This window comes from Triticum aestivum, chromosome 4A, assembly GCF_018294505.1.
Source record: "Triticum aestivum cultivar Chinese Spring chromosome 4A, IWGSC CS RefSeq v2.1, whole genome shotgun sequence".
Taxonomy (NCBI): Eukaryota; Viridiplantae; Streptophyta; class Magnoliopsida; order Poales; family Poaceae; genus Triticum; species Triticum aestivum.
In genome coordinates this window covers 620,262,471-620,289,104 of record NC_057803.1, presented here as the reverse complement: position 1 = coordinate 620,289,104, position 26,634 = coordinate 620,262,471, and the positions used below count along the sequence as shown (strand labels likewise).

Genomic DNA, 26,634 nt, shown 5'->3' with positions numbered 1-26,634 from the left:
GCTTCACCTACTTCCTCTCGACCATTGGCTTCGTTACCACATGCTCAGACAGCTCGTTATTCGTCTTCACGCACGGCGCTGCCACCTCCTACCTATTGTTGTATGTGGACGGTATTGTCCTTACTGCATCCAGTGTGTCGCTTCTGCAGCACATCATTGCCAAGCTCACCCATTTCGAGTTAGGATGAAGTGGTGGTGATTCTTCTCCGGAAAAATAGAAAGATGAAGTGGTGAATCATGGAAAGGAATGATCTCATGGAATTGTCATTGGATTTCACACGAATCATTTGTCGTTAACAGAAGTAAAAAAAACGCCATTTGTCCCTGCCAAAAAAACATTTGTAAATAAACTTATCAAATTGACGACCTTAATTTTGAACTTGCCAAATTTCAGCCCCGGATGTACAGTGTGATGTCGTGTACACCCTACTATTTTCCTCCACTCTTCGATCGACACGCCGCCCCGACCCACCATCCCCATTTTTCCGCTCGAGCTCCCGTTCCCGCCGCCCCACTCCTCCAAAACCCTACCGACCTCCGCCCCGCCAGCCATGGCGCCGCCCCCCACCTCCGGTAAGCGCCCCTCAGACCCTACCTCCTACCCCTACCGGCCCTAACGCCGGCACATCCTCCTACCCGCTCTGGCCCCTAATCCCACCCCCTTTCCTCCGCCCTGCAGCTGCAGGCCCGCAGCAGCGGCGGCTCCTCAAGGCGGCGGCCGACGGCGACCTCGGCCGCTTCAAGAGTACGCCCGCGCCTCCCTTCCCCGTCCCGGTTTTCCGCTTTGGTCCGTTGCGCGTCTGGTCTGTTTGTTTCTGCTCGATTCTGATTTGTGCGCGATTTATTTTCCCGTCAGGCATCGCGAGCGCGCTGGACGGCGGGAAGGGCCGCGTCAGGGAGGCGATGGAGGCCGCCAGGGACGCCGGGTCCGGGGCGCTGCACGCCGCCGCCCGCCACGGTAGGATGCCGCTGTGCGTCTACCTCGTCGAGCAGCTTGGCGTGAACGTCGATGCAGGAGACGACAAAGGTGCTCTGTTCTGCTCGGCCTCCTATACTCTGGTTTCGCAAAATGTACAACACCAGCGTGCCTAGAAATTGAAATCCGTGGTTCACAACCGGCACAATCAGTAGGATGAAAATGTAAAGCATGAATGCTTTAATTTTGTTGCCAATTTGGGGGAAAAATTTGGCAAAACCCCACCCACCTGTAGGGTTAAAAACTTAAAATACCCACCTGCCAGCTCAATCCTTACGTTCAAACAAACACCAGCAAGTGTTGATGTGGTCTCATACAGAGGAGCCCCTGGCTCGGTTTGGCGCGTTGACCGCTGATATGGTGCTCTGCTCACGGGCACATCCAGCGAGGATCCAGATGTGGATTGTTATGTGGATCCTTCGGATGTATTGTAGGCGATAGAGTCATGTTTCATAGTAGATACAAATATTCTTCATTCAGATTTTTTTTTCTTTTGGTCAAAACTCGGAACATATGATTTGTTGAACTTCTTATTCGGATGGTTTCGATAGGTGATACACCTCTTAAGTATGCACTTGGTTGGGGAAATTTGGATATTGTGAGGTATCTCCTTGATCATGATGCTGATCCAGAAAAGCGTGGTGAACATGGAATGACCGCTATCCATGTGGCAGCTGGAGCAGGTACACCCCGTGCATACATATTTCATATTTCTTATAGTTCATATTGTTACATGTACATGTGACGACTTATGCAAGTATTACTTGTCAATGTATTTTGACAGGTGCAGGTTATAGAATTTACTACTACCTCTATTCTTCTCTATTTGTCTTTATTGACTTTCTGTAGTCTTCGAAGTTGCATTCTAACTATTACTTGTTTAACATGGTATCGATATGTACTGATGAAACTATGCTTTTATAAAAGAATTTATAAAGACAAATCTACCGATATAATTCTTATATAACCAATCTTGGTAGCTATCGACATATTAGTGGTCAAACTTCTAAATGTTTGACGGCATGTGTTCTAAAAAGGACCTGTGAAAAAGATTGGACATAGTATAAGACAGGGAATGCCCCATGTCATATAGTTAGGTTGCACATAGTTATGCTTGGGTTCTTCGGCTATTTAGAAAGATTTCCATGATAAATGAAGTGAATGCGTAGGCTATTTCTGATTGTTCCCTTGTTTGTTCAACTGTAACAATATGATGTTTGTGGGACTATTAGACGAAAGCTATGAAATAATAGGATAATTTTTTGCACGTTCTGTCTTGATACATTCTGTCAAAAAGGGAGCTGTATCGGAAGAAAGTCATGCTATTAGTAATTTGATAGTCCTAATCCCTGTTTTCGAGTCGAACGACTAGTCGACGAGTCGTAACTAGAAGTCGACTCAAACACCTCAACTAGTTGATTGGCACCGCACGACTCGTCAAGAGTTGCTACCCCAGAACGACTCGTCGACTCGAAAACCTTGGTCCTAATTAAGGCAGAAAATTAATGAGTTCGATCATATATAACAGATTGAGACTATATAGTCTTTGAAGTTTCATTTTAACTACTACTTGTTTAACCTGGTACCGATATGTACTGATGAAACTATGCTTTTATAAAAGAATTTATAAAGAAAAATCTAGCGAAATAATTCTTATGTAACCAATTTTGGTTGCTATCGGCATATTAGTGGTCAAACTTCTAAATGTTTGACTGCATGTGTTCTAAAAAGGACACGTGTAAAAAAGATTAGACATAGTATAAGATAGGGAATGCCCCATGTCATATAGTTAGGTTGCACATAGTTATGCTTGCGTTCTTCAGCTATTTAGAAAGATTTCCATGATAAATGGAGTAAATGCGTAGGCTATTTCTGATTGTTCCTTGTTTGTGCAACTGCAACAATATGATGTTTGTGGGACTATTTTTCAAAAGCTATAAACTAATGGGGTACTTTCTGCATGTTCCGTCTTGATACATTCTGTCAAAAAGGGTGCTGTCTCTATAAAGAAAGTTATGTTATTAGTATTTGGTAGTCTTGTGGCAGAAACCATAAATAAAGAGTTCCATTCATTTGAACCAAATGCATGAATAGTACAGCCATAGGAAAATTTCATATTCCTACATTTTTCCTTTGAATCGAAGGAACCCTTAAAAACTCATTTCGCCGGTGGGGATCTTGCCTTGGCGGTCCGCGGTCTGCCACAGGCAATATCTTTGCTGTGATTTATGTACTTCTTTTTTCTTTGGCAAAATTGAACTTTCCATCTGCCACCATTTGATTGTCTCATCGGGTATGTACTCCCTCCTGTCCTTTTTACTTACGTATTAGATTTTTGTCAAGTCAAACTTTACAAAGTTTGACCAAATTTATATTAAAAAATATCAACATCTACAATACAAAATATATATACTCTGAAACTACATTTCACAATGAATCTAACAAAACTGACTTGGCATTGTGAATGTTGATACTTTTTTCTATAAGTTTGGTTAAAGTAAAGATATTTTGACTTCGGACAAAACTTATGTGCAAACTAAAAAGGATTGGAGGGAGTGATTATGTTTATGTACCAATGGACGTATTTTTGACCAGTGACTTCTTAGTCTACTCTTGTTGCTATGAGTAATGTTTGTTGACCCAATGGTTATGCTACCTTCCTCAAGCACACGGTGCATCTAAGAAGTATGCAATGTTTTCCGGGAAAATCAGGCTCTGCTAATTCGATTAAGCAGAAGAAGAAAGTTCCCCATGCACATACACATATAACCAAAATTTATTACCCACTGTTATGGCTAAAATTGTCTTGTGATGCGAAATATTTTTTCTTTTGCAATCGACTACACGTCAGCTACATGGGTAGAACTGGTAGTCTGTTGTTTAGTATTTACACTTGTACGATAGGAGCCCCCGCTCCAGGGCCACATTCAACATGTCTTGGATGTGGAAGTCCCCGCTCCAGCCCTGGATTTTGTCTATTTCAAACAGGACGTCATGAGGAAACGTGCCAAACAAGCCGTCTTTGCAGACCTGTTAACCTGTTAAATACTTCCGCTGTTTCTTTTTATTTCGCACATATTATTTGTCTGAAATCAAACTTTCTTAAGTTTGACCAAAATTTATATAAAAAGTATTAAGATCTAAAATACTGAAGTTATGTTAATATAAAAATTATTTTCATGATGCATCTAATGATATTGGTTTCGTATTGTGAATGTTGATATTTTTTTTCTTATACAGCTAGTAAAATTTTACGAAGTTTGACTTCAGAAAAATCTTATACGCAGAGTAAAAAGAAACGGAGGGAGTATGAGAGTGGTTACGGTCCGGAACAATTTTAAATAGAACTGGACTAACGAGCCCCATGTTACAAGCCCATTCGATTTTTTATTTGTCGTGACTGTGTTGTGGCAGAAAGCAGCCATGCATGTGGGCAGAGTTGGTGCAGCTCTCCTTACATTATTAAGATTCCTGTACGGATTTCTCAGGAAAAAAAATGAAGATTCCTGTACGTGATTAGCAGAAGTATCATTAACGACTCTGCTTGGCACATATCACCATGCCTGATCTGATGGTAAATAGGTGTGGAGTTGGGTTCTCTGTTCTCTCAAACTTTCAATCTAGAGCAGAAATATTAAAGTGCATTCCTACAGATTTTGGATTCTTATTTTTCAATCTATGGTCATCTTGCACTTGTATTTTCCTCCACTGTGCCTCCGCCAACGACCTCCCCCCACTTGCCCGCCTACTCCGCCTGCTCAGTGCTCTTGCACTTGTATTACTCATCGACTGGAAAACATAGTTCTTTTTTAACCACTTGAACCATGTAATTAATTATCTCCAAGTTGTCGTTGCAATCCAAATTTGCTCTTTCGATGCCACCAAGTTGGCGTGTTGTCAATTATTGCTTCGATGGAGATATTTTTTCACCACTTGTTACTCCCTCCGTCCCAAAATAAGTGTCTCAACTTTATACTAATTTTAGTACAAAGTTATACTAAGCTTGAGACACTTAGGAACAGAGGGAGTATTTTTTATTCCATTTCATTATTATAATGTATAGGTACAGAGCTAACTTTTTTTCCAGGTCTGCATCTCAATCAATCAGTACTTGTTTTCCATGTTGTCCTCTCTAAACACCCTCCTCTTCCTTGCTTCTCTGGTCATACGTGTCGGTGCCAGTGGAAGCATCCACCATAGGGGATTAAGATCCCATCTGCATTCGTACACACTCTTCTTCCCCCTTCAGAAGGGCCCTCTCCAGGTTAGTCCAGGAGTAGCTAGCTACTAAGGATTCGTCTGTTAATCCCTCTATCCTTTTGGTCGATTTGTGTTGAAGAAAGCTGCTAGCTGATTCCATTTTCTGTGGTTTTCTTCAATTATTTGTTCTTGATCTGCTAGCTGGTTGTTACGGGTTTTATTTCTTCATTGCTGCTGCTCTAGCCACGAATAATCGGAGAAGTTTTTAGTTAGCTATCTAGGTATGCTGTGATCTCAGCAAGTAGGTCGATATGAGATAGTCAATCCTTACATATCTGAGCATCTAAGTTAGTGTTTATAAAAAGAACAAGGTATATACCGACATTTCTATTCCTTTCTAATCAGAAACATGTCTATTCTTTCTGAAATTTATGCTGCATACAACCTTCATCTTTTTCTCAAAAAAATAAACCCTTTTAGCTTACTAATTTGAAGCGATTTCTGTATTATTAGACCGATGGGACATGGAGGCTCGTCCTAGACAGCAGGAGGTATAGGATACTATGGAGAGCAATTTACAGGATACAAGTCCACCGCCAAGGGAGTTTCCACTCGAGGTCTTACAACGTATTACAAATAATTTTTCTGATGACAGCATAATTGGTGAGGGTGGGTTTGGAGTAGTTTACAAGGTGCGATTTTTAATTACATTTCCTATTTTCTTGACGGATCTGCTACTGTGAACTTCAACTACCTATGTGCCATGTGAACATACTTAATTAACAGGGAGTATTGGAAAATGGGAAAGAGGTTGCTCTGAAAAAGCTTACTCGCAAAGGGTTTGACGACACGGAATTTACAAATGAGTTCAATAATATTATTAGGGCCCATCACCAAAATATTGTACAGTTTGTTGGCTACTGCTATCATCCCGGTAGCTGGATTATGCACAATGGAAAATATGTCTTTGCTCATGAGCCAACAAGAATTCTCTGCTTTGAATATTTGCATGGTGGAAACCTTGAAAGTCACCTTTCTGGTATGACCATACCCTACTTAGACCATCTTATTTTGCATGAAAAGAAGCATTATACCTAATTTACGACCTATTTCACTCTCTCAATTGATGTCACTGACTACATTTCATGCATGTTTATTTTTACAGATCAGGAGCCGTGCAGACCTGATTGGCAGACATGTTACAAAATAATTAAGGGAGTCTCTCAAGGTTTAGATTATCTTCATAACGGACATATAGATTCTATTTACCATCTAGACTTGAAGCCTGCAAACATATTGTTGGGCAACAATATGATTCCCAAAATTGGAGATTTTGGTATATCAAGAATCTTCCCCTTAACAAAAACCATTACTACTGCAACAAGAATGATGGGAACAATGTGAGCCCATACCTTATGAAAAGGATGCAATTTTAATATTAGTATATTGCGATAAACTGAAGTACTGAACATGATATACCATGCAGAGGATTCATGCCACCGGAATATATCAAGAAACAAGAAATCTCACCAAAATATGATGTGTTCAGTTTCGGTGCCATAATCATACAAATAATGGCAGGTCGCCAGAGCTACCGTGATTGTGGAAGTGTTCCTTCTGAAAAATTAATCGAGCTTGTAAGAAAAAAGTTTCTGAATCATTAATACTCGTCTCTCTGGTCATATTCTTGCTTGTTATATGTATGCAACATGTCAACATTTGTGACTTCACAGGTATGTGACAAATGGCGGAAGTTACATCCAACAATGTCGTCACACACATGTCTAGAAGTTAAGACATGCATCACAATAGCATTAAACTGTCTCGAGGATGACCGGGATAAAAGACCCACTATAGGAGAGATCTTGAAAGAACTTAACAGGATTGATATTGAAACAGTGTCATTTACAAACGAGGTACCGGAAGATAGTGATATCTTTACTATAGCTATTGAGACTTTTTAATGTGAAACAGTAGACCTACAATGGGATTTTTTTCTTAAATATTAGATTTGGTATAAGGATTTTTAGGGTGTTTATATACATGTACTCCTGCCCTGCCGATTTATAATACCCAGACGTATTCCTAGATTGTCAATTAACCATGGTTAAATTGACAATCTAGAAGCACGCAGCTCTTCTAAAGTGGGAGGTTGGGGTAAGGAACATATATGGGCTGATACATGCATAGCATTTACATGAACTTGACCTTTTTATTTTGGATTTCTGAGATTTGGAGAATGGCCTTCTATATGTGGATGGAGAGTAGTAAACTATACTATATATACCATATTTTTGCAAGTTCGCCACCTAAATATTTTATGATTAGTGCGCTAGTAGTAGGTTTTCAGTGTAGCAACTCCCAACCAAATACTGATCATTAAAATCTGGCTTACGTACATCTAAAATTATTGTTCGAGCATAGGCTAGAAAAGTTCCAAATAGTACTGCTTCTGGAGAGATCTCTATGACCATGAACTAAGCCTTAATGGTTTTTTGTTTACATTACAGGCTACCAACTTACAAAGCAGGGAGGCTTTGGCCTATAACCATAACAACAACTCAGGTACACATCTCCATCAATGGAAGATTTTTGCTTGGGTTGCCTGTTTAGAAAAGTTTGCAAATTGGAATATGTATCAATGGCGGAGATTCGAAATAGTCTCATCAGTCATCTCTACAACACGGTCAAGGTGACACGTGGTTTTATTTGATGAGATAGAGATCTAAGAATGGCGAAAAGAGTTTCCACAACACTTATGGGTTGCAGGAAAAAATTGTCATGAATCTTTTTTCCACATGCGGTGCATAGATAAGTTTGGCGGTTAGGGAAGTGCCGCCAAAGACCATTTTGTAGCGCTTTTTGCCACGTGCCACCTTTGATCTAGTGCAACACATAGAACATGCCACTGAAAGTGTACCGGAAGATGGCAAATGAGTGTGTGCAGTGAATTAATTAAGTTCACTGGCAATCCTTATATGACATAACAAATAGCACATATACTGATATATGAAGCAGTAAAAATTAACTAAGTGTATATCATAGATAAATACTATTTTCCTATATACAACTTTTGTGATATATAAACTTTATCGTACGATCTCTTCAGGTAAGGTTGGGGCTCATGATAGCGACAATCAGTTCAAGGCCCCTTCCAACCCCACGTACTATCAACATGAGTCCGTCATGAGGTTAATATATTATATCTGTCCTTTTTCTTTTCAATAAGACATTGGGTTAATATATTATATCTGCCCTTTTTCTTTTCAATAAGATGTGCTTTCTACTCACTCTAGAATTGTCATTTGAATGTTTCAGGAGACAAGAGTTATGTGCTATTGGAGGGCCTAGCGATGTGACCCAGATCGATTATGTCCATCGCTCAAGGAACCCCAATCACAGGTTTATCCTTTTGTGAAACAAATGTCATTCGATATTTCACGAATAAGAGCATAATCATTTAAGAAAAGCACATAGACTCGTGTTTGTTACGTAAATTGCACTATTATATTTTCAACTAAAATTATTTTTACAATGAACTTTTTGAATAGTAATATTTCACATTTTTGTATAACAATGTAATGGTCCAACTTGTGTATTGGAGATGATGAAATGTAAAAAAGAAAATGAAACCAAGGAGACTATTAATGTGTAGCTTAAGCATATGAGGGTTAAGAAAAGTATTAAAAATTTCTATGCTTTATTTGTGTGGATTTTGAAAATATATCATAGTATTGCAACATAAGAACCTAACATAATAGCTTGAGTAAAAGCTTGCTAAAAATGGTCATCATCTTAGTTTGCAATTTTTTTAGAAAATTACCATAAAGGTAAAAGCGGGGAAACGACAATAAATCTGGCAGGGCAAGCAAGATTGTGGAAATCCAACATAAACCATAGTATATACACATTTTTGCGGGGGAATATTGGAGTTCTATTCCATAATTATAAGGTTAGAGTCCAGGGGCAAAAGTTCCTCAATACAAGGGATCAAAGTTCTAATCTCCACTGTTAGAAGGGAGAGAAGGATTTGATGGAATAGTTCATTGTATTGCTTTAGCCTCGTGGGCATATATATATATATATAGGAGTACATGATCTACTTGGAGTACAAGGCAAGCCAGAATATTTCCTAGTCTAACCTATGTTTCCTAATACAATCACGTTACTCAACATCCCCCCGTAGTCACAACGATAGCGACGCAGACGGTGAGACTGGAGAAGAATTCGAAGGCAAACCGACGGACACCCTCCCACAGTCGTAACGGTCAACGCATCGCGGAGTCGTGGCTGGAGTGGAAACCGACGAGGTTGCTCAAGCAGGCGGTAGCCCTTTGTGCCGTTTGTCGATGTAGCCGAGAGCGTGGGTGGTGGAGCCGTGGTCGAGGTAGCCGTGCGAAGAATGCCGTGGTCGATGTCGAGTCGGGGTGGCCGGTGTCGAAGAAGTCGCCGTGGAGCAAGGGGGCGCTGAGTTAGCATGGGCACAGTGGTGTCGAAGTAGTGGTGCGCCGGTAAGAAGATGTTGTTGACGACGCGTCGCGGCAGGTTTGCCAAACCCGGGGACACATCGTAGACGAAGGCACGCACCAGTGTTGCCAGCACCGGGCATGCGTAGACGGACAAAGACGAAGTTGACGAAGCGCCGCACCAGGCTTGCCAGGCCCGGGGACACGTCGTGGACGAAGGCATGCATCGGTGTTGCCAGCACTGGGCATGCATAGACTGGGACCTGCACGAGCTGTACGCCATGTCGAAGAAGTTGGAGAGGCCAGCAGAGAAGGACTTGACGACGGTTGCGGCGCCAATCGGCGTGAGGCCAATGTCGCCCGCGGTTGTCGGAGTAGATGAAGCGGTCAGGGTAGATGACGGCGACGCTGGCGACGGGATGGTGCTGGACGATGACGAAGGGGGTGGACGGGCGGCTGCGGTGGCTACGGAGGCCGCGGCTGCGGCGGCCGAAGAAGAGCGGCGGCGGCGGCTTGACGGCGGCGGCTGGGTTAGAAGCGCGGCGGCGATGCTCGAAGTAGGCGAAGAACCCTGACAACGTGACAAAGACCGGCGCAGACGGTGGCGTTCCCGCGCCAAGGAAGACTGCGCGGCGCATACCACGGGAGGTCGACGTGCGGTGACGACGGAGTGGACCGTGGGGCGTGGCGCTACGGCTCGAAGGGGCGATGCAGCGGCGGCGGGCAGGTCAGGGCGACAGCGGAAGACCTCGGGGCGGTCACAGGGACCGCGAGCCGCGGCGCTACAGCCTGAAGGGGCGACACAGCGGCGGAACGCTGGTCTGTGCAATCGCGGGGACGGCCTCAGGACGGTGGCATGGACCGCTTGTCATGCTTGCTACGGCCCGACGGGGCGACGCAGCGGCGGCGCGAGGGTCGGTGCAGCCACGGGGACGGCCTGGAGCGGACGACCCTTGGGCGGCGGTGGACCGCGGGCCGCGGCACTACGGCCTGAAGGGGCGACGCAGCGGTGATGCGGGTCGGTGCAGCCGGGAGAAGAACCACGGCGTGGCGGCGCTGCGGCCTGATGGGGCGACACAGCAGCAACCCGTTGCTCGACCGGTAGAGGGGCGCGCTGAACTCAGGACAATCTTCACGGGGCCTGCGGAGGCGCGCGCAATCGACGGGCCAGGTCGATCGCATGGCGTAGACGAGGCGGATCGCGGTGGCGGGTGGATGATCAATCCAATCGCGCGCGAGGTCGGGGACGCCGCTCGGTGGAGATGGTGGTGGCGGCGGAGTTCGAGATGAAGCCGGCGACGGCGGGCGGCCGGGCGGCTATGATTGGCCACAGCATGGCGCGAGGCCGCCGGGTCGGGGTGATGCAGGAGTCCCGGTCGGAGCAGGGCGGTGACGGCGGCGTAGATCGACGGGCGGGCCGGCGCGCTAACGGCGGCGGTGAAGGGCCGCCGCATGACGCGAGGCCGCCGGGACGGGGCGACCGGTGGGCCGACGCGCTGACGACGCACGAGGCCGCCTGGTCGGGGCGACCGACGGGCAGACGCGCGGACGACATGCGAGGCCGCCGGGTCGTTGAAGAAGCCGGCCGATCGCGCCGGTATTGGAGTAGAGGCGTACGGGGTCGACGGCGATGGTGGGCGACGCAAATCGAATCACATAGACCGGAAAACCAAAAAATAGACGCCGATCAAAGCGACCGGCGAGAGAGAGAAAACCCGGATCAAAGGATCGGGAAAAAAGACTCTAGGGCAGCCGGCCAACACGGCCGGCGGATGAACCCCAGGTACGGGCGGCGCGGCCCCCGACGGCGGTCATGGAGGCCGACCGCCCCGGGGGCGGCGCGCAGGTGCAGAAGCGGCGGCGGTGGCTAGAGTTTATGATCGACTTGCGATAGATATCATGTTAGAAGGAAAAGAAGGATTTGATGGAATAGTTCATTGTATTGCTTGAGCCTCGTGGGCATATATATAGAAGTACATGATCTACCTAAAGTACAATGTAAGTCAGAATATTTTCTAATCTAACGTACGTTTTCTAATACAATTAAGTTACTCAACATCCACAACCAGATGCCCGTATGCCGAGTGAGCCAGGCCATCACCAGATAATATAGACAATTCAACCGATGAGTCCGATTGGACCAAAATCGGGAGGCTGGTATGTTGGATAGCCAATGACATACCTTGCATTAATGCATGTATCTTCATCTTCAGTGCTTCATTATAGTTGAACAAGAAGCGATAAGCCACAAAAATAACACTCCCATCCTGCCTCCTCAAAAATCATTCCTGCGCTCACTGTGCCATCCTAATCCAGGAACGAGCCGTCAAAAGAAAGGGCGACTTGGTTTCCCTGTGGTGGTAGCCTGGGGATGGGCGGTACCGTAGTTTTTTGCTCATGCACACCCCAAAGTTCATGCACTGGTATCTACTCCCTCCGTTCCTAAATATTTGTCTTTTTAGATATTTTAACAAGTGACTACATATGAAGCAAAATGAGTGAATCTACACTCTAAAATATGTCTACATACATCCGTATGTGGTAGCCATTTGAAATGTCTAGAAAGACAAATATTTAGGAACGGAGGGAGTACCTCTTAAGTATTTCCTCACTACTAACTTTCGGGAGTTACTACAGCTATCTAAAAATGCCTTGGTTCCTGCCCAAGCCAGCTCGATCTTTCCTGATCGACTATGTATGCAAGGTTGCACTGTATCTCGGCGAGATACGTACGTACAAAACCTAGCTAACCAACTCGATTGTTGACTACCCTTTGGGTGCACACAGCAGCCGATTACTTTGGCTGGAACACGCACGCACGCACATCACAAGGATCAATTGGTCGCTACAGGAACGTGACGTTCTTGGTGATTTTCTTTATTGCTCACGGTTGTTGGTTTACAACGTAGGGGTACATGGATATTTAAAGGAGCTAAGCTAGTCCTAAACTCGTCCTAGTCCTATTACAAATCCTATGCTAAACCAATGACTGCTACTACTATCTGTCCGTGCTGGACAAGGAAACCACTACATCGTGGTTAATCCCAACAATCACCCCTCCTAAACACGATGTTTTGACTTCACAGTTTATACGCTGATCCTTTTTTGCATCTCCAAGAGCTTCTCTTGATCCAAAGCCTTGGTTAGAATGTCCGCAAGCTGGTCATATGTGCAAACATAGTTGACGTCAATCTTGCTTTCTTCCATGCACTCCCTTAAGTAACGATACCTTGTATCGGTGTGCTTGCATCTATCATGATGGCACACCCCTTCCACAGAGAGATTGTAGAGTTGTCGTCAACGTTGAGCATCAACCGTTCTAGATCTCGATTCATGAGATCACTGCGTAGCCTCCCTAGCCACACATCTTGGCACACCGCGGTTGCTTTACTTTAATTGTTCAGTATAAGATGAGATTCTATTGGATTGCAATCTTTCATGCCACAGCTTTCAAATATTTTGCTCGTGTATGCCTTCTGGCATAGTGTCATCTCCTCTGGCTTTTGTTGTACCTCTATCCCAAGGCTGCAACTCAAAAGAAAAAGATCATCCATCTTGAAAAGCTCCTTCATTTGTAGGTCCAACTTTGCAATCACCTCTTCATCTACTCCAATAATTAATAGGTCGTCGACGTAGATGCTAACTAGTAGATGATCCCTTCCTTCAACTTGCTTGTACATTTAATGCTCAAGTGCGGCTTTCTCGAATCCAAGAGAAACCATCGTCTGATTAAGTTTGATGTTCCATATAGTACTGGCCAAGGGCAAATTGAAGATGTTGAGTAACGTGCTGGCTGAGGGAAAATTGAAGGTTTGTCAGTGACAAAACAGAAGTTGACATCTTGATGAAATTGCTCAACCAAACATGCATGTTGTATAAATTTAAATGATTGCAAGTTTACTATAAAAAACCAACGGTAGATGACGAACACAATAAACATAATAGACATCTTCTATATGTTTTGTTGAAATAGCAGGCGCATAATTAAATTCTTCTCTAGTACTGAGGTATCTAATGGCCCTAGTTAAGCTCACACTAATTGCTGCTTTTGGAGTTTCCTGAATCACTTGGTCAGAGATCATGGAAGCATTGATCTTGAATAGGTAAAGAGAAATCCCACCCGACTCACTAAAGCAAGATACTAAGTATCTCTCTTTAACTTCTGATGGTCTCATTTTCTCTAGCACTTGGTTCAAGAACAGGTGTATCATAGCTGAACTCCAAAATAATGTTTAACTCAAACCATAAAGAAGTTTGAGGTGTAAGTATATTTCTTTAAGCCGAAGGTTGCCTTTCTTTGCATAATTTTCTGCAAACTACATCTTGAAAAAATTAACGAAAATGAGCAACAATAGGGTAGAAACATTACCTGCTTAATGCTTGAGTAGATATATCAATTTTCACATCCACTGGACTGCAATATGAAGCGTCAGATCAGGATGTCAGATAGGTGACAACGAAGTAGAACAATATAATCTAGAAATGTTATATGTTAATACTTGGATATAGAAATTGACCAGAGACAAAAGAGGTACGTATCGTGCAACAAAACCGAGCATTGCCCATCTGGCTGGATATATGCGTATCAAGGGCGCCGCAACTGGTATAACCCGGTAAATAAAAATGTTAATGAATGACTTAACCTGAATCATGGGTTGCTCTTCATTTTTTTTGCAAATATGCTCATTGATAGAAGAAGTTAAGAGGGAATACGCTCATTGATAGAAGAAGTTAAGAGTGAATACAGGTGGTGGTACAACACATGACACGAACGCGACATGCGTGAACATGGTGCCCGGAGCAGAGAGACATGGGATGCTCGGCCTAGAGAGAGAAACAACACAGTGAAAACTCGCCTCTCGGGAAGCGACCCAAACCAAAACAACATGACGGCCAACATCTCAAAAACCACTGCTGAGGACGCTGCGAGCAAACAAGACATCGCCTTCACGAAGGAGAACGACGCTGAGACTTCGTTGCCGCTCGATCCGGATAGCTGGATCTAGGGTTTCCCCTGATGCTCGAAGAGGGGCACATATGCCGGCCATAGCAGCGCCTCCAAATGAGGCACCGGACGTGCGAGCTAGGGATCACGCGGAAGGAGGTGGGCGAGGATAGGCGGCTGGGCGGAAAGGGAAGACGACGTAGGGGAAATGGAGGTGGCCGAGGACCCGGACAAGCCAGGATCTAGAGAGGAGCGCAAATCTGGGCTGTCCGTACCGGAGTCGCAAGGACGCCAATGAGCCAAGGAGCCGGAAAAGAGGCGCAGCTCCAGGAGCAAGCCGGAGCCAGAGCCGCACCAGGGTGGATGCCGACCAACCGAGAACACCTGCAGGGGATGGTGCGGAGCCGCCAAAAAGCCGGCGAGCCGGAGGAGCCGGAAGGGACACAACACATGCGGAGCACCGGACCTGGAGCTGCATCGGCCAACCATTGGGGGGGGGGGGGTGGCATGTCCATGGCCGCCGAGCCGAAGCCGCTCCTGCAGGGAGGGGAGGGGGGAAGGGCTTGCGCTAGCCCTGCTCCTGGGCGGCACGCTGCGGCAAGCAGCTGCCACCGATCAACCTGCGCCACAGGGAATAGGTATCCGTAGCTTGGGGGGGGGGGGCGAGAAGAAAGGCCCCGCCGCCACCATCCCAGGGTCTGGCGCGGCTTCGCGGGCCAGCCCTTCCGACGGCGGCGGCGCAGGAGTGGGCTGAGGGGAGGCTTCAGGCGGTGGCGGCTAGGGTTCCCCCGTGTGGCCTGAAGCGGGCGACACGGGGGCCGGGGTATTGCTTGTGTCGCTCTAGGTGTTTACCCTAGGGCTGCTGTCCAGTATGTGCATGTTATGTTAACATGAAAAAAATCAGCAATTCTGATAAGACACTAACATATACACTGGTTCGTATCTAGGTGTTTACCCTAAAATATCTCGTCTTGTCATCAGTAGCCGCGTGTGCTGCAAAATCCACCAAAATAAAATTCAAACAAAATTGGTTTGGTTCTATCTGAATCAATTGATACCCTTACGTGGAGGAGAGCCCTGGGAATCAGCTCTGGAATCGAAAGATGGTACCTTGGCAATCGGCAGTGAAACCATACTGGACAGCAGCCCTAGATTGATGGATGTTTTCCCACAAAAAGGATACAGAGTTGGTAGTGCTTGCAATCGGACTGCAAGATGCAACCCTAGCAGAGAGCCCATTTCAAGAGGCGAACAATGAACGCCATATTGGAGGTTGAGGACGAGAGGGACGACCATGTGTGGAGAGTGCCAGCAGGAGCAGGTAAGGGCTGAGGCCTGGTGTGCTACGAGGCAGCTGCTAGCGCTAGCAGAGGAGGCGAGAGATCAAGATGGAGGGATCCTTGAAGATGCAGTGGAGATGGGATAAGGGAGTGGCGGTGATGGGATTATGTGATTTGGGACTAACCGTGTGGAAGAGCAGTAATTCGCTCACGGGAGACAGAAGAGAAAGTGATTGCATCAACTTCGGTGACCAGGGGACGGGAAAAAATGTTGAGATGGCAGATTTGTTAAGGTGGCATGTGGGGTGGCGCATGTGTGATGAGGTGGATAGGCTGCATGTCAAGAGAAATATGGTAGTGGGGATGAACTATTTAGAGTATTAGATAATTCCCCACTCGTTGTTGCGGGACTCTTGGCAAACTAAGCACAATCTGCAAGTAACATAGGAAATCACTATGACAATAGAAAGGATGAGTAGCACAGGCTAGAGTACAGTGGGCATCGCTGTTCGCAATACCTTACGGTGACAGTGCAAACAGAGGAGATCCTTCAGCAGATGAGCTCATCCTCCTGACAGTGCAAACAGAGGAGATCCTTCAGCAGATGAGCTCATCCTCCTTGTGAAGAACTAGGCTAGTGTAGCACCACCACCATGCAATCGTACGCTGGACATGGCATACCCGGATAGGAAAGAGCCGCTTGGTTGCGTGACACAGACGGGCGAATCTGCATGCACCGGAGGCAGTGCCGCCAATGGGGACCAGGATTCCTCGTACGTGCATGTGGCCGAGGTTGGGCGTGTCTAGTCTGCAGAGTAGCGGCACGGTTCCGACGCATGTGCTGCTTCTCTCGTTGGATGATGTGGTCGGCACTCCTGGATGTGAAGGGAGGGGGTTGCACGCCCGATGATGACCGCTGACAGAGAAGCGTTGTCCGTGTTGATTGGTGGCAGCGGCAGGAGGCGACGGTCCTGCGGTAGACTTGGCTAGGGATGCCTTACCTTGCGCGGCCAGTGGGGATACCACAGCGGCGTGATCTACCTGGCACGCTTTGAACCGGGGTGAGAGGGGCTGCACACCCGACGACGGCCGGCGGCAGGGAATCTCCATCGTTGTCTGCTGGTGGCAGCAGTAGTAGGCGGCGGCGGTCTTGCTGGGGCTGCCTTACCTCGCGCGGGGTGCGGAGATACAGGAGCTGCGTGGTGTCGCTGATTGTACGTCGACCTATGACACACGAAAAGATCGGAAAAAAAAATCTTATACGACGCTGGTCGTACGCTCCCGGACGTGAGACCCTCTCCAGCGACCGACACCTGGAGAAACGAATCTTAAAGCAACCGTGAATCCTGTTTCTATCCTCGTCTCGCAGTCGTTCAGTTTAACAAATCCCCGGTCCCATTCTGCATTCGCCGGCGCCAACGCTCGCCCGTCGGCCATCGTCGTCGCTGCCGCCGCTGCAACTCTTCCAGCTCGCTCTATCGCGGAAGCACCGGAGCACTCTCCCTGCTGCTCTCTTCCTCGCTGTTCACGACTACGCTTCCCAGCTCCCCGGCAGATCGGACATGGAGGCACATCAAATTGCTTCAGGCCACATCTTGTATGAGAACAAATTCACAAGAAAACGAGGTGCCAACAAAGTCAGGCATTGACAATATACAGGGAAAGTGCTAATTGTTTCAATTTGTGACTCGAGGCCACGAGACGGAGCCAGCTTAGCAACACACCGTCGGCGAGAAGCTTGGTTGCAGCCAAGGGGTGCGTTCAGCCTGCATAGCGCGCCGCCGGTGCCGCAAGTGAAGGTGCCCAGGAGCATCACCGTGGCCTGCCAGGACAAGCTCACTGGCGGCGATGTGAAGAGATTGAACTGGATAGGAATCGTGATTTGGGAACGGGGAGTGGGGAACGAGACGACTGCTGCTTTACGATTCGTATCGCCAGCTGTCACGTGCGGGGCAGGGTCTCACGATCAGCTTTGTGCGACCCGGTCGCCTAGGATTTTTTTCCAAAAGATCTGCCCCATTGGCTCTTGATTGGCCGGCGCATCGGTTACAGAAGGCCAAAGAGCAAAGCAACCAACTGTTCGCTTTCTTTCTTAGGGAAAACGACTGTTTGCTTCGTTGACCAGGTAATTCCATACGTACTGAAGCAAATGGAGTCACATGATTTTATTGAAAAAAAACATAAAAAAACTGATGTAGCAAGGCTGCTGATGTGGATAGCTTGCATGTTAAGATAAATAGGATAGTGGGGATGAATCTCTTAAGTATAGGATTACAGATTATAGATTTGAGACAATACCAATTTAGAGGAACATGTATTGTTATTTTAGTTTAGTTATTGCCATTTTGAAGAACACATATTTTAGTCTTATGAGTTAATTTGGTAGTAAACATCAAGCAGTTATAAGAATATAACAGATTATATATATTATGAAGGACATACTTCAAACTTACTTTCCCATGCCGTTATTGTTTCCGAACTTGATCCTAAACTACACAAGGAAACTATATGGTTAAAAGGGTAGTTGCACAACTATGCTCTATTACTAGAAAAGACATATGGAGTATATAATTACATCACATCTAGCTTATCAATTTTTACCTTCAGTACCATTCTCGGACCACAAAATAAGTTTGCTCATTGTGTCCACTTATTTTCAACAGGGTAGAAGAAAGTGTTCATACTCATGTCACCATGGATATCATGCATACAATTGGGGTCACTAGTGGCATCAATGAATTTGTCGATATTTTTCAGTGGGCTAGAGCTACCATTTCATCCTACTGGAGAGGTGCTCTGGAGCAAAGGTTTCAAAATGATCTTCTATTTCAGTTGAAGAGTGGCTTGCAATTCCTTAGTGATACCCTCCCTGCAATGTTTGACCTCATTAATCGGGCAGAGTGGAGAAGCCACAATGATGGTGTGGCCAAGCTCCTTACAACACTAAAGGATGCAGTCTATGATGCTGAAGACCTTCTTGATGAGCTCATGTGGTACAACCATAAGGTGATAGTGGAGGGCAATGCAAGCAAATTAACTATTGTTGAGTTCTTTAATAGTTTCATCGAAGTGAATGATACCCGCGATCGGCTCAAAAATATTTCCAAACTCCTAGAGAAGATGGGACTGGGTGAAGTGAAACCACGGTTTGACAAAACAGTCAGGCCAGAGACTAGCTCTTTCCCCAATGAAACAAAAATATTTGGTCGTGACGTGGTGCTAGAGCAGATTATGGGATTTCTTGGTGTGCCTAGAACTCGTTCAAAACGCAAGAGGGAAACTGATGCAGATGGTGCATCAACAAGCATATTAGCGAGCCACCAAGTAAGTAATGAATCAAGACTGCCAGATCTTCCAGTTTTGCCAATAGTTGGAATTGGGGGTGTTGGAAAGACCACTTTGGCCCAGCATATCTGCAGTCATCCACATGTGAAGTCTCACTTTGACACAATAATTTGGATATGTGTCTCAGATGATTTTGACGTGAAGAGGTTAACAAAAGAGGCTATGGAATCCAATCCTGATAAAATCGATGTGAAGAGGTTAATTAAAGAGGCTAAAGAATCATATCCTGGTAAAGAGGCAACAACTGGCAATCTAGATTATCTTCAACATGTTCTTTATCATATACTGAAGAAGGAAAAGTTCTTGATCGTCCTCGATGATATGTGGGATGATGCACTGAAGGAAAATGGCGAGTGCTGGACGAGCTTTTGTGCACCTTTGAAAAATGTGCTACAAGGAAGTGTGATGTTGGTCACCACCAGATCTCAAAAGGTTTCTGATTTAGTGCACACTATGGAGCCAGTTATATTGGAAGGTTTAAAGGATGATGTCTTTTGGAATTTCTTCAAACAATGCGTGTTTGGGTCTGAGAGTTCTGATGGGTTTCCAGAGTTAGAGCTCATTGGTAGAGACATACTTCCTAAGTTGAAGGGCTCTCCGTTAGCCGCTAAAACTCTTGGACGCATGTTGCGGGATGACCTTCATACAACACATTGGAATAGTATACTAAAGAGTGAACTGTGGGAGTTGGACCAAGAGACGACAGAAATTTTGCCAGCCCTTCGCTTGAGCTACATGTATTTACCATTCCACTTGAAGAGATGCTTCTCATTTTGTGCCGTGTACCCCAAAGATAAGGAGTTTGAAAAGGATTGTTTAGTTGAAATTTGGGCGGCAGAAGGCTTTGTGAAACAACAGGGTGCTACTCCAATTCAAGATATTGGATGTCAATACTTTAATGACCTTTTAAATCGGTCCTTCTTTCAACAAGTTCAAGGTAAATACTTAATCCATGACTTGTTGCATGATATGGCACAGAAAGTTTCCGAGGATGACTGTTTCATTGTGAAAAAGAAGGATGACTTCAAAAGAATTCCTCATAATGTCCGCCATTTGTCAGTACTCTCTAGCAAAGACTTCAGCAATTCAGACTTGTCAATCCTACGCCAGTACAGAAAGCTCCGTACGCTTATCTGTAACAGGTCTTTAGAGAACAAAAACACTCCAGCTAGTTTGATGGAAGATTGGTGCAGTGAACTTCTTCGTATGCGTGTGATTATTTGTGCATCTGTGAGTGAGTTACCAGCTAGTATTGGCAAATTGAAGCATCTTCAGTACCTTGAGATTTCCCGAGCTTGTACTGTCACCAGTCTTCCTGCAACGATTTGTTGGCTCCATAATTTACAGGTTTTAAGTGTCAAGGGATGCAATCTAGAAAGCTTGCCTAGTGACTTCAGTATGCTGGTCAACCTATGGAGATTTGAAACGCAGGGATTTAAATATGGTCCAAATATTGAAGGACCCAGAAATGAAGTTTATTATGGAGTACATATTTGTGCAGACGATGATAAGCACGGACTAGGATGGAGTTTCATAAATAATATGAAGCATCTTCGTGGACATTTGGCGATAAGTGATGTTAACAAGCTAAGCAAGGATCATTTAGAAGAAGCAGAACTAAAGAATAAGGAATATCTTGACAAGCTAACGCTGCAGTGGCATTCCTGGTTTGGTAATGAATACGAGATAGCAGTCTTTCGAGATCTACAGCCTCCTACAAATGTCAAATCTCTAGTCCTTGACTTTTACCCAGGTGTATCTATTCCAAGTTGGTTTCATCCACGAAGTCTGTCAGGCTTAACATCCGTTTCATTTATTAATTGTAGTGGTTTGGCGATACCTACAGTGGTAGTCGGAATCAATAATGGCATCATGGGTTTCTCGTCCCTGATAAATCTAATCATTGATGGGTGCACTCGTTTAACAAGTCTAGAGAAGATTCTGTATCCAGGCTGTCTACCAGTCATCAAGAGAATTGCAATAATGAAGTGCCGGAACTTAGTATCGATACCGACCGAAAGATTTGGAGATTTTCGCTTCCTCGAAACATTCAGGGTTCTTTATTGTGAAAAAATAAACTCTCCAAGTTTGATTTCGCCATCTCTCAAGAAGCTCGTTCTAGGCAAGGATACATACGGGATTAATCATTTTGGGAATCTCGCGGACAATATCCAATGCTACTCTCTCACCTACTTTTTCTTGTCATCTGTCCTTCTTTTCTCCATCAAACTGCAAATGTGGAATCTTCCAGCTCTACAGAAATTGTGCATTTCATATTGTCCATCTCTTACATCTATTGGACAATCTGGACGGCGGGTATTCACCAACCTTACTTCCCTAACCATCTACATGTGCAAAGAATTGTCAACCATTGATGGTCTCCTAGATGAAAAATATCTACCTGCCATTGAGAGTATTACATTTTCCTCGTGTAACAAGTTGTCCATTCACAGTAAAAGGCTTGGGGTTTTTTCTCTTCTTAAGGATTTGAAGGTTTATAAGTGTCATCAAATTAACTGGGAGGGATTGGTGTTACCATCTTCCCTCCAATGCCTCCACTTAGAAGCATGTGGAGATGTCTCTTCATCTATTCCCAGCTGCCTAGAAAACCTTCAATATCTTGTTTCCCTAAAAATATCGTCGTGTCCGTATATAACATCCATTCCAGGCCACCTTTGGATCAGTACTCTCTCATCACTCCAGGAATTAGAGATTCGGTATTGTTGGGACCTTGTGTCCATTGGTGGAGCAGATGACATTTCGGAAATACAAAATGTGTTGATTGAGGACTGTAGAAATTTGAAGGGAATAATGCAGCCAGTGAAAAGAGGCAGCTTCTTGATATCAAAGAAACAAGAGCAGCCTGTGAAAACAAGGTACGTGTGTTAACACCAAGTCTTTTGCCGGACGCACTCATAATTCGTTGCACCCTTCTTGTGTATGATTAAACACGTCTATGGGGCGGCATTTTTCTGATAACTATGTGTATCCGAGTTACCGAAAAAGTCAGTCTCTGCATGTCCTATACCTACACTAGTTCCAAAAATTCCGAGTGACTAAAATAACATGGAAATTATTTCGAGTAATTTGTGACTATGTTGTTCCAAATATTGTTAATTATCGTTGCAGAGTGTAGTCTTTATTTTTTACTAGTTGCTGCACTTTCGGAAGATTGATTTTTTTTTTCTTCTCATGTAGCTCAAAGTCTGTCTGGTGTTCATGAGTTGTTGAGGAAGGGATGGTGCTAGCTAGTGCGGCTAATACTCTCAGCCACTGTAATCTTCTTTTTGGTTGTTGCCTTCTGTCGTACTGCTTTTATGTACAGACTTGATTGGCTTGACGGATTGATTGATGCGCCAGGTTTTTCGTCCCATAGGCTATACTATAGCAGAGTATAATTAGTGGGTTTTCCTGGTGGATGTCGAATTCGCAAACCTTTTTTCTGTTTCTGGGTATTGTTGCCGACTATAACCGGTTGCTTGATTATGTAGAAAATTTTGTCTTAATATGCATGTTATACTGTTACCTACTACGTATGTCAGGTGTTTTTTTATGTTTGATCTCTTGTTCAGTCTACCAGTTTAACTTGGTGACTGCTAATGGTTTTTTTCCCTCGAATATGCAAAGCATGTGTATCATCTACTCCCTCTGTTTCTAAATATAAGACCGATTTCAATATGTACAGTAGAAATATTTTAGAGTGTAGATTCACTCATTTTGCTCCGTACGTAGTCCATGTAGGAATATCTAAAAAGTCTTATATTTAGGAACAGAGGGAGCATTAAAGGAACGGAAAGGGCAAAAGAGCCTCCACTGTCAGGACCGGATTTTCGGGATATAATTTCTAGAAAATGGCCCTTGTGCTCACCAGCCCCAGGATTTCTGTTAGCTGATGAGGCACCAACTTGATACAGAAATTCCAAGCAAAAATACATAATATGTAGTACAAGACCACTCTGGTCTGTGAGTACAACAAAAGGTTTCTAGGGGTTGATGGCGGAAGCGGTTTGTGGTTCACCACGGTCTATGGGACTCCATTTCCCACAGGAACAGCTGACCAGGTTAACTCCTATCTTTGCGAGGCTGCTATCATCGTTGCTTAGGTTCCGAGACTGTCATCGCAACGCTCCTCTCCAAGCAAGCAATCTGTCCAAAACAATAGCCAGGGACAAGCCAGTGAGTACTTTTGAATGTACTCGCAAACATTATGAACACGGGTATAATATAGCAACCGATAATCATGCTCTGAAAACACTCTACAATCACGACGTCAGTCATGAAAATGGAATCCTTGATGTATGCAAGCAGGTTATTTATATGCAACATGTATAGGCAATAATAGAATAGTAATAAAGTGCACCGATTGGATGTCTGATGCGACGTCTCGAAAGGATAGTAAAAGTGAGCATGGCTCAGTCGGGCGTCTCAGCGACACCACATAAAGGGCTTATAAAGTGAATAAAATAACAAGCATGCCACAGTCGGGCGTCTGAGCGACACCACATAAAGGGCTTATAAAGTAAATAAATAACAAGCATGTCACAGTCGGGCGTCTGAGCGACACCACATAAAGGGCTTATAAAGTAAATAAATAACAAGCATGTCACAGTCGGACGTCTGAGCGACACCACATAAAGGGCTTATAAGATGAATAATTAACAAGCATGACATAGTCACGCGTCTCAGCGACACCACATAAAGGGCTTATAAATTAAATAAATAATCACCGTGAATATCCGGGAGGTAGAACCGTCCCAGGGATATTCATTACTTCAAACAATATACTTGGTTAGTCCACAACAATAAAAATCATAGCAATCATATATCACAAGTAAAAATCCATATGTTCTGGTTTAACAGTTTCACCTTCGAAGATCGACACTAAGACCGACACTTGACCCATCCCAGACTGTAGTCCTTAACCATGGACACGTCTATTCGAATAGGTTTAATACCTCTGTAGAGGGTGTACTCTTTACCCACGATTAACGGATTCCTTTAGTCCATCGGGACTAATTCCGTCTACGGTCTTTTAATTGAAAACACACCTAACCGCACACACCAGCCAAACTCACCGGTGTCTGGAATCACCCTTGACACATGTTAAGCAAAACTCTAAGTGGGGAGGCTACAACCTCGACTTAGCATGGGATCACAAAATTTATACCGCGCGCAAACTGGGGAGCAACACCCTTCGGCTACAACCGAAAACACCCATGCCCCCGGACCAGGTGGCATGCCTACCGGAGGCCTCCGGTATCTTCCACCATGGCCTCTCTGTACGGTGTGTGCTAGGAAAGGGGTTGACAACTTACTGAACCGCACCCTACCTGTGGCAGGGACAAGTGGTAGTACGAAACAAGTATGGGGGTTACCGGAACAAGACTCGATCTATGGTCGACTCAGGAGGTTTAAGTATTCCCTGCATGGTTAGCTCGAGAGTAATATTTCATATCCATCAGACACAACCACCACTCATCATACCTCCCCTTCTCCACCGGTCATAACCGTCTCGACGTGGGACAAGCTCATGTCTACCCAAGACAACGACTTTCCCGGATCCTTCCCGGTAGGCATGAGGGCATATGAGGGTGATTGCTATCACAAGTATATCCATTACCAACAGCAAGAGTTTCCGTTATGCACTCAAAGCGTATGATCATATCGTCACATAAAAATGACTAATGTTCCCTGTCGAGGTGGGGTTATAACCGTATCAAACAACCCACAAAATATTATGCCAGGGTTCAGAATGCTTGCCTTCAAGGTGTGGAGAGGGGGAGGCCCTGGTGGGGCCGGAATGACCGGGGCAGTGGCGGAGGCAGGAGTTGCCGGAGAGGAAGAAGACGACCCCCTGGTCTTCCTACTGCTACAGGTGGGTCGGTGAGGGAGTGAGAGAGGCTGCGTGAGGCCTGGACGAGCTCAGGGGTACTATTTATAGCGCATCCATGGCGGATCCGCGGTCGAGGATAAGGTCGCCGGCAAACCGCCTCTCTATAGTGGTCAGGGCGACGTGGCGGCGACAAGAGCTTGCTGACGAGCGAGGGGATAAGCTTGCGCGGCTCCCAGGGGCAGGTGGCGAGCAGGGGTGGCTCGGGCGGCGCCGACCGGGGCAGGAGCCACTATGGCCGGCCGCTAGCCGCCGTGGCCGACCTGACGGCGGCCCTGTGCGGCTCTAGGGAAGAGCTTGGGCGTTTCCTGCGAGTGGATGAGGTCGGGGGCGGCTCTGCGGGCGAGCAGGGTTGGTGGCGCGAAGTGGGCGCGACGCAGCGGCTCGGGTGCACGTGCGTGCAAAACGCATGTTCTGGGCGCGCCCAGAGCACGCCCGGGAGGTGTTCGACGAATTGCCAGTGCATGCTAGAGGTCGTGGGTGAGGCTGGCAAGAAACAGGGCTAGGTTAGAGTTAGCAAGAAGGTAAATGGACATGGTGGTTAGGTTAGGTGTTCAAGTTTATAATGCAAATAAAAACTCATGCCAATACTGTCCATGCTCTTAGGGTGTTTGACAAAATGCCACAGGCACCTAGGCATTTCTTGGTGTGGCCAATTCTTCCAGATTGAGGTCTCTTTGGATGAACAAGAGGGTGGTGAGGTTAGTTTGTAAAAAGCACAAACTTGTTAGTGCAAATTTTGCAAAACTTCAATTCTCGACAGGAGGTAAATGGTATCATCTCATGAACCAAAATTATTACAATGGTTGCACGCTCCTGGACTTAGGGGTTTTGTAGGGTGATCTATGAGAAGGAGAAAGAATCAAGGGCAAAAGAGCAAGCAAAAATATGGTTGCTGTACAAACCATCAAGTTGGACCAGAATGCAAAAGAGGTTGATTCACTCAAATTTTTCAAAGGACATCACTGGGTTTTTGCATAAAGTTGAATCATATTCTACTACTATCATCCCATAATTTTGGTGGAAGCTAGAATGAAATATTTAAGTGGGTTGTAGTGCAAAATTGCCCACTGGACCAGGGAAGAAAATTTGGTGTAGAGCCCAAAATATTTCATGAAATAAAGATGTTTTTGCACAAAAGTGATTTAAAAACATCACCTGACATTTCCAAATTTTGGTTGAAATTTTGAATGAATTTATCAATTGGTTGTAGTTCAAATATGGCCATAAAACCATGGAAAAAAAATCCATTTTTCATGAAAATTAAGATTAAGCAAATTAATTATGTAATTAGCTCTACTGATAAAAGAAAAGTTTTTCTTGAGAGGTTAAACAAGTGCAATAACATATTTGAAAAGTTTTCACTTTGGGGAAAACTCCATAATAATAAGGGAGAAAATGGTTCAAAAATCAAAAGGGAGCCCAGAAAATAAAAGTTTTTAATTCCTGGCAAAATTTTTAATTAATAAAACAAGGTCAAAATTTTGGGGTGTCACATCCACCGATTTCGTGTGTTACAGATTACAGCAAAA

The 26,634-nt window shown here is 45.1% G+C and overlaps 1 protein-coding gene across 2 annotated transcripts; it reads left to right on the top strand.

Moving 5' to 3' along the window:
* Positions 1–932: 932 nt before the first annotated feature.
* LOC123087645 (putative disease resistance protein RGA1) lies at positions 933–22,813 on the top strand. 2 transcript variants are annotated; one of them, XM_044509687.1, is made up of 12 exons: positions 933–1,027; positions 1,528–1,659; positions 5,690–5,868; positions 5,963–6,215; positions 6,342–6,576; positions 6,663–6,813; positions 6,910–7,092; positions 7,687–7,741; positions 8,286–8,367; positions 8,495–8,578; positions 18,531–22,088; positions 22,411–22,813. In XM_044509687.1, the coding sequence occupies exons 3-12, from the start codon at positions 5,740–5,742 to the stop codon at positions 22,433–22,435; spliced, it is 4,755 nt and encodes a 1,584-aa protein (XP_044365622.1). In that variant the 5' UTR covers positions 933–1,027; positions 1,528–1,659; positions 5,690–5,739; the 3' UTR covers positions 22,436–22,813. The 2 variants fall into 2 exon arrangements, with proteins under 2 accessions (XP_044365622.1, XP_044365620.1); XM_044509685.1 differs by lacking the exon at positions 933–1,027 and adding an exon at positions 5,159–5,240 and having other exon boundaries at positions 1,606–1,659.
* The last annotated feature ends 3,821 nt before the right edge of the window (positions 22,814–26,634 follow it).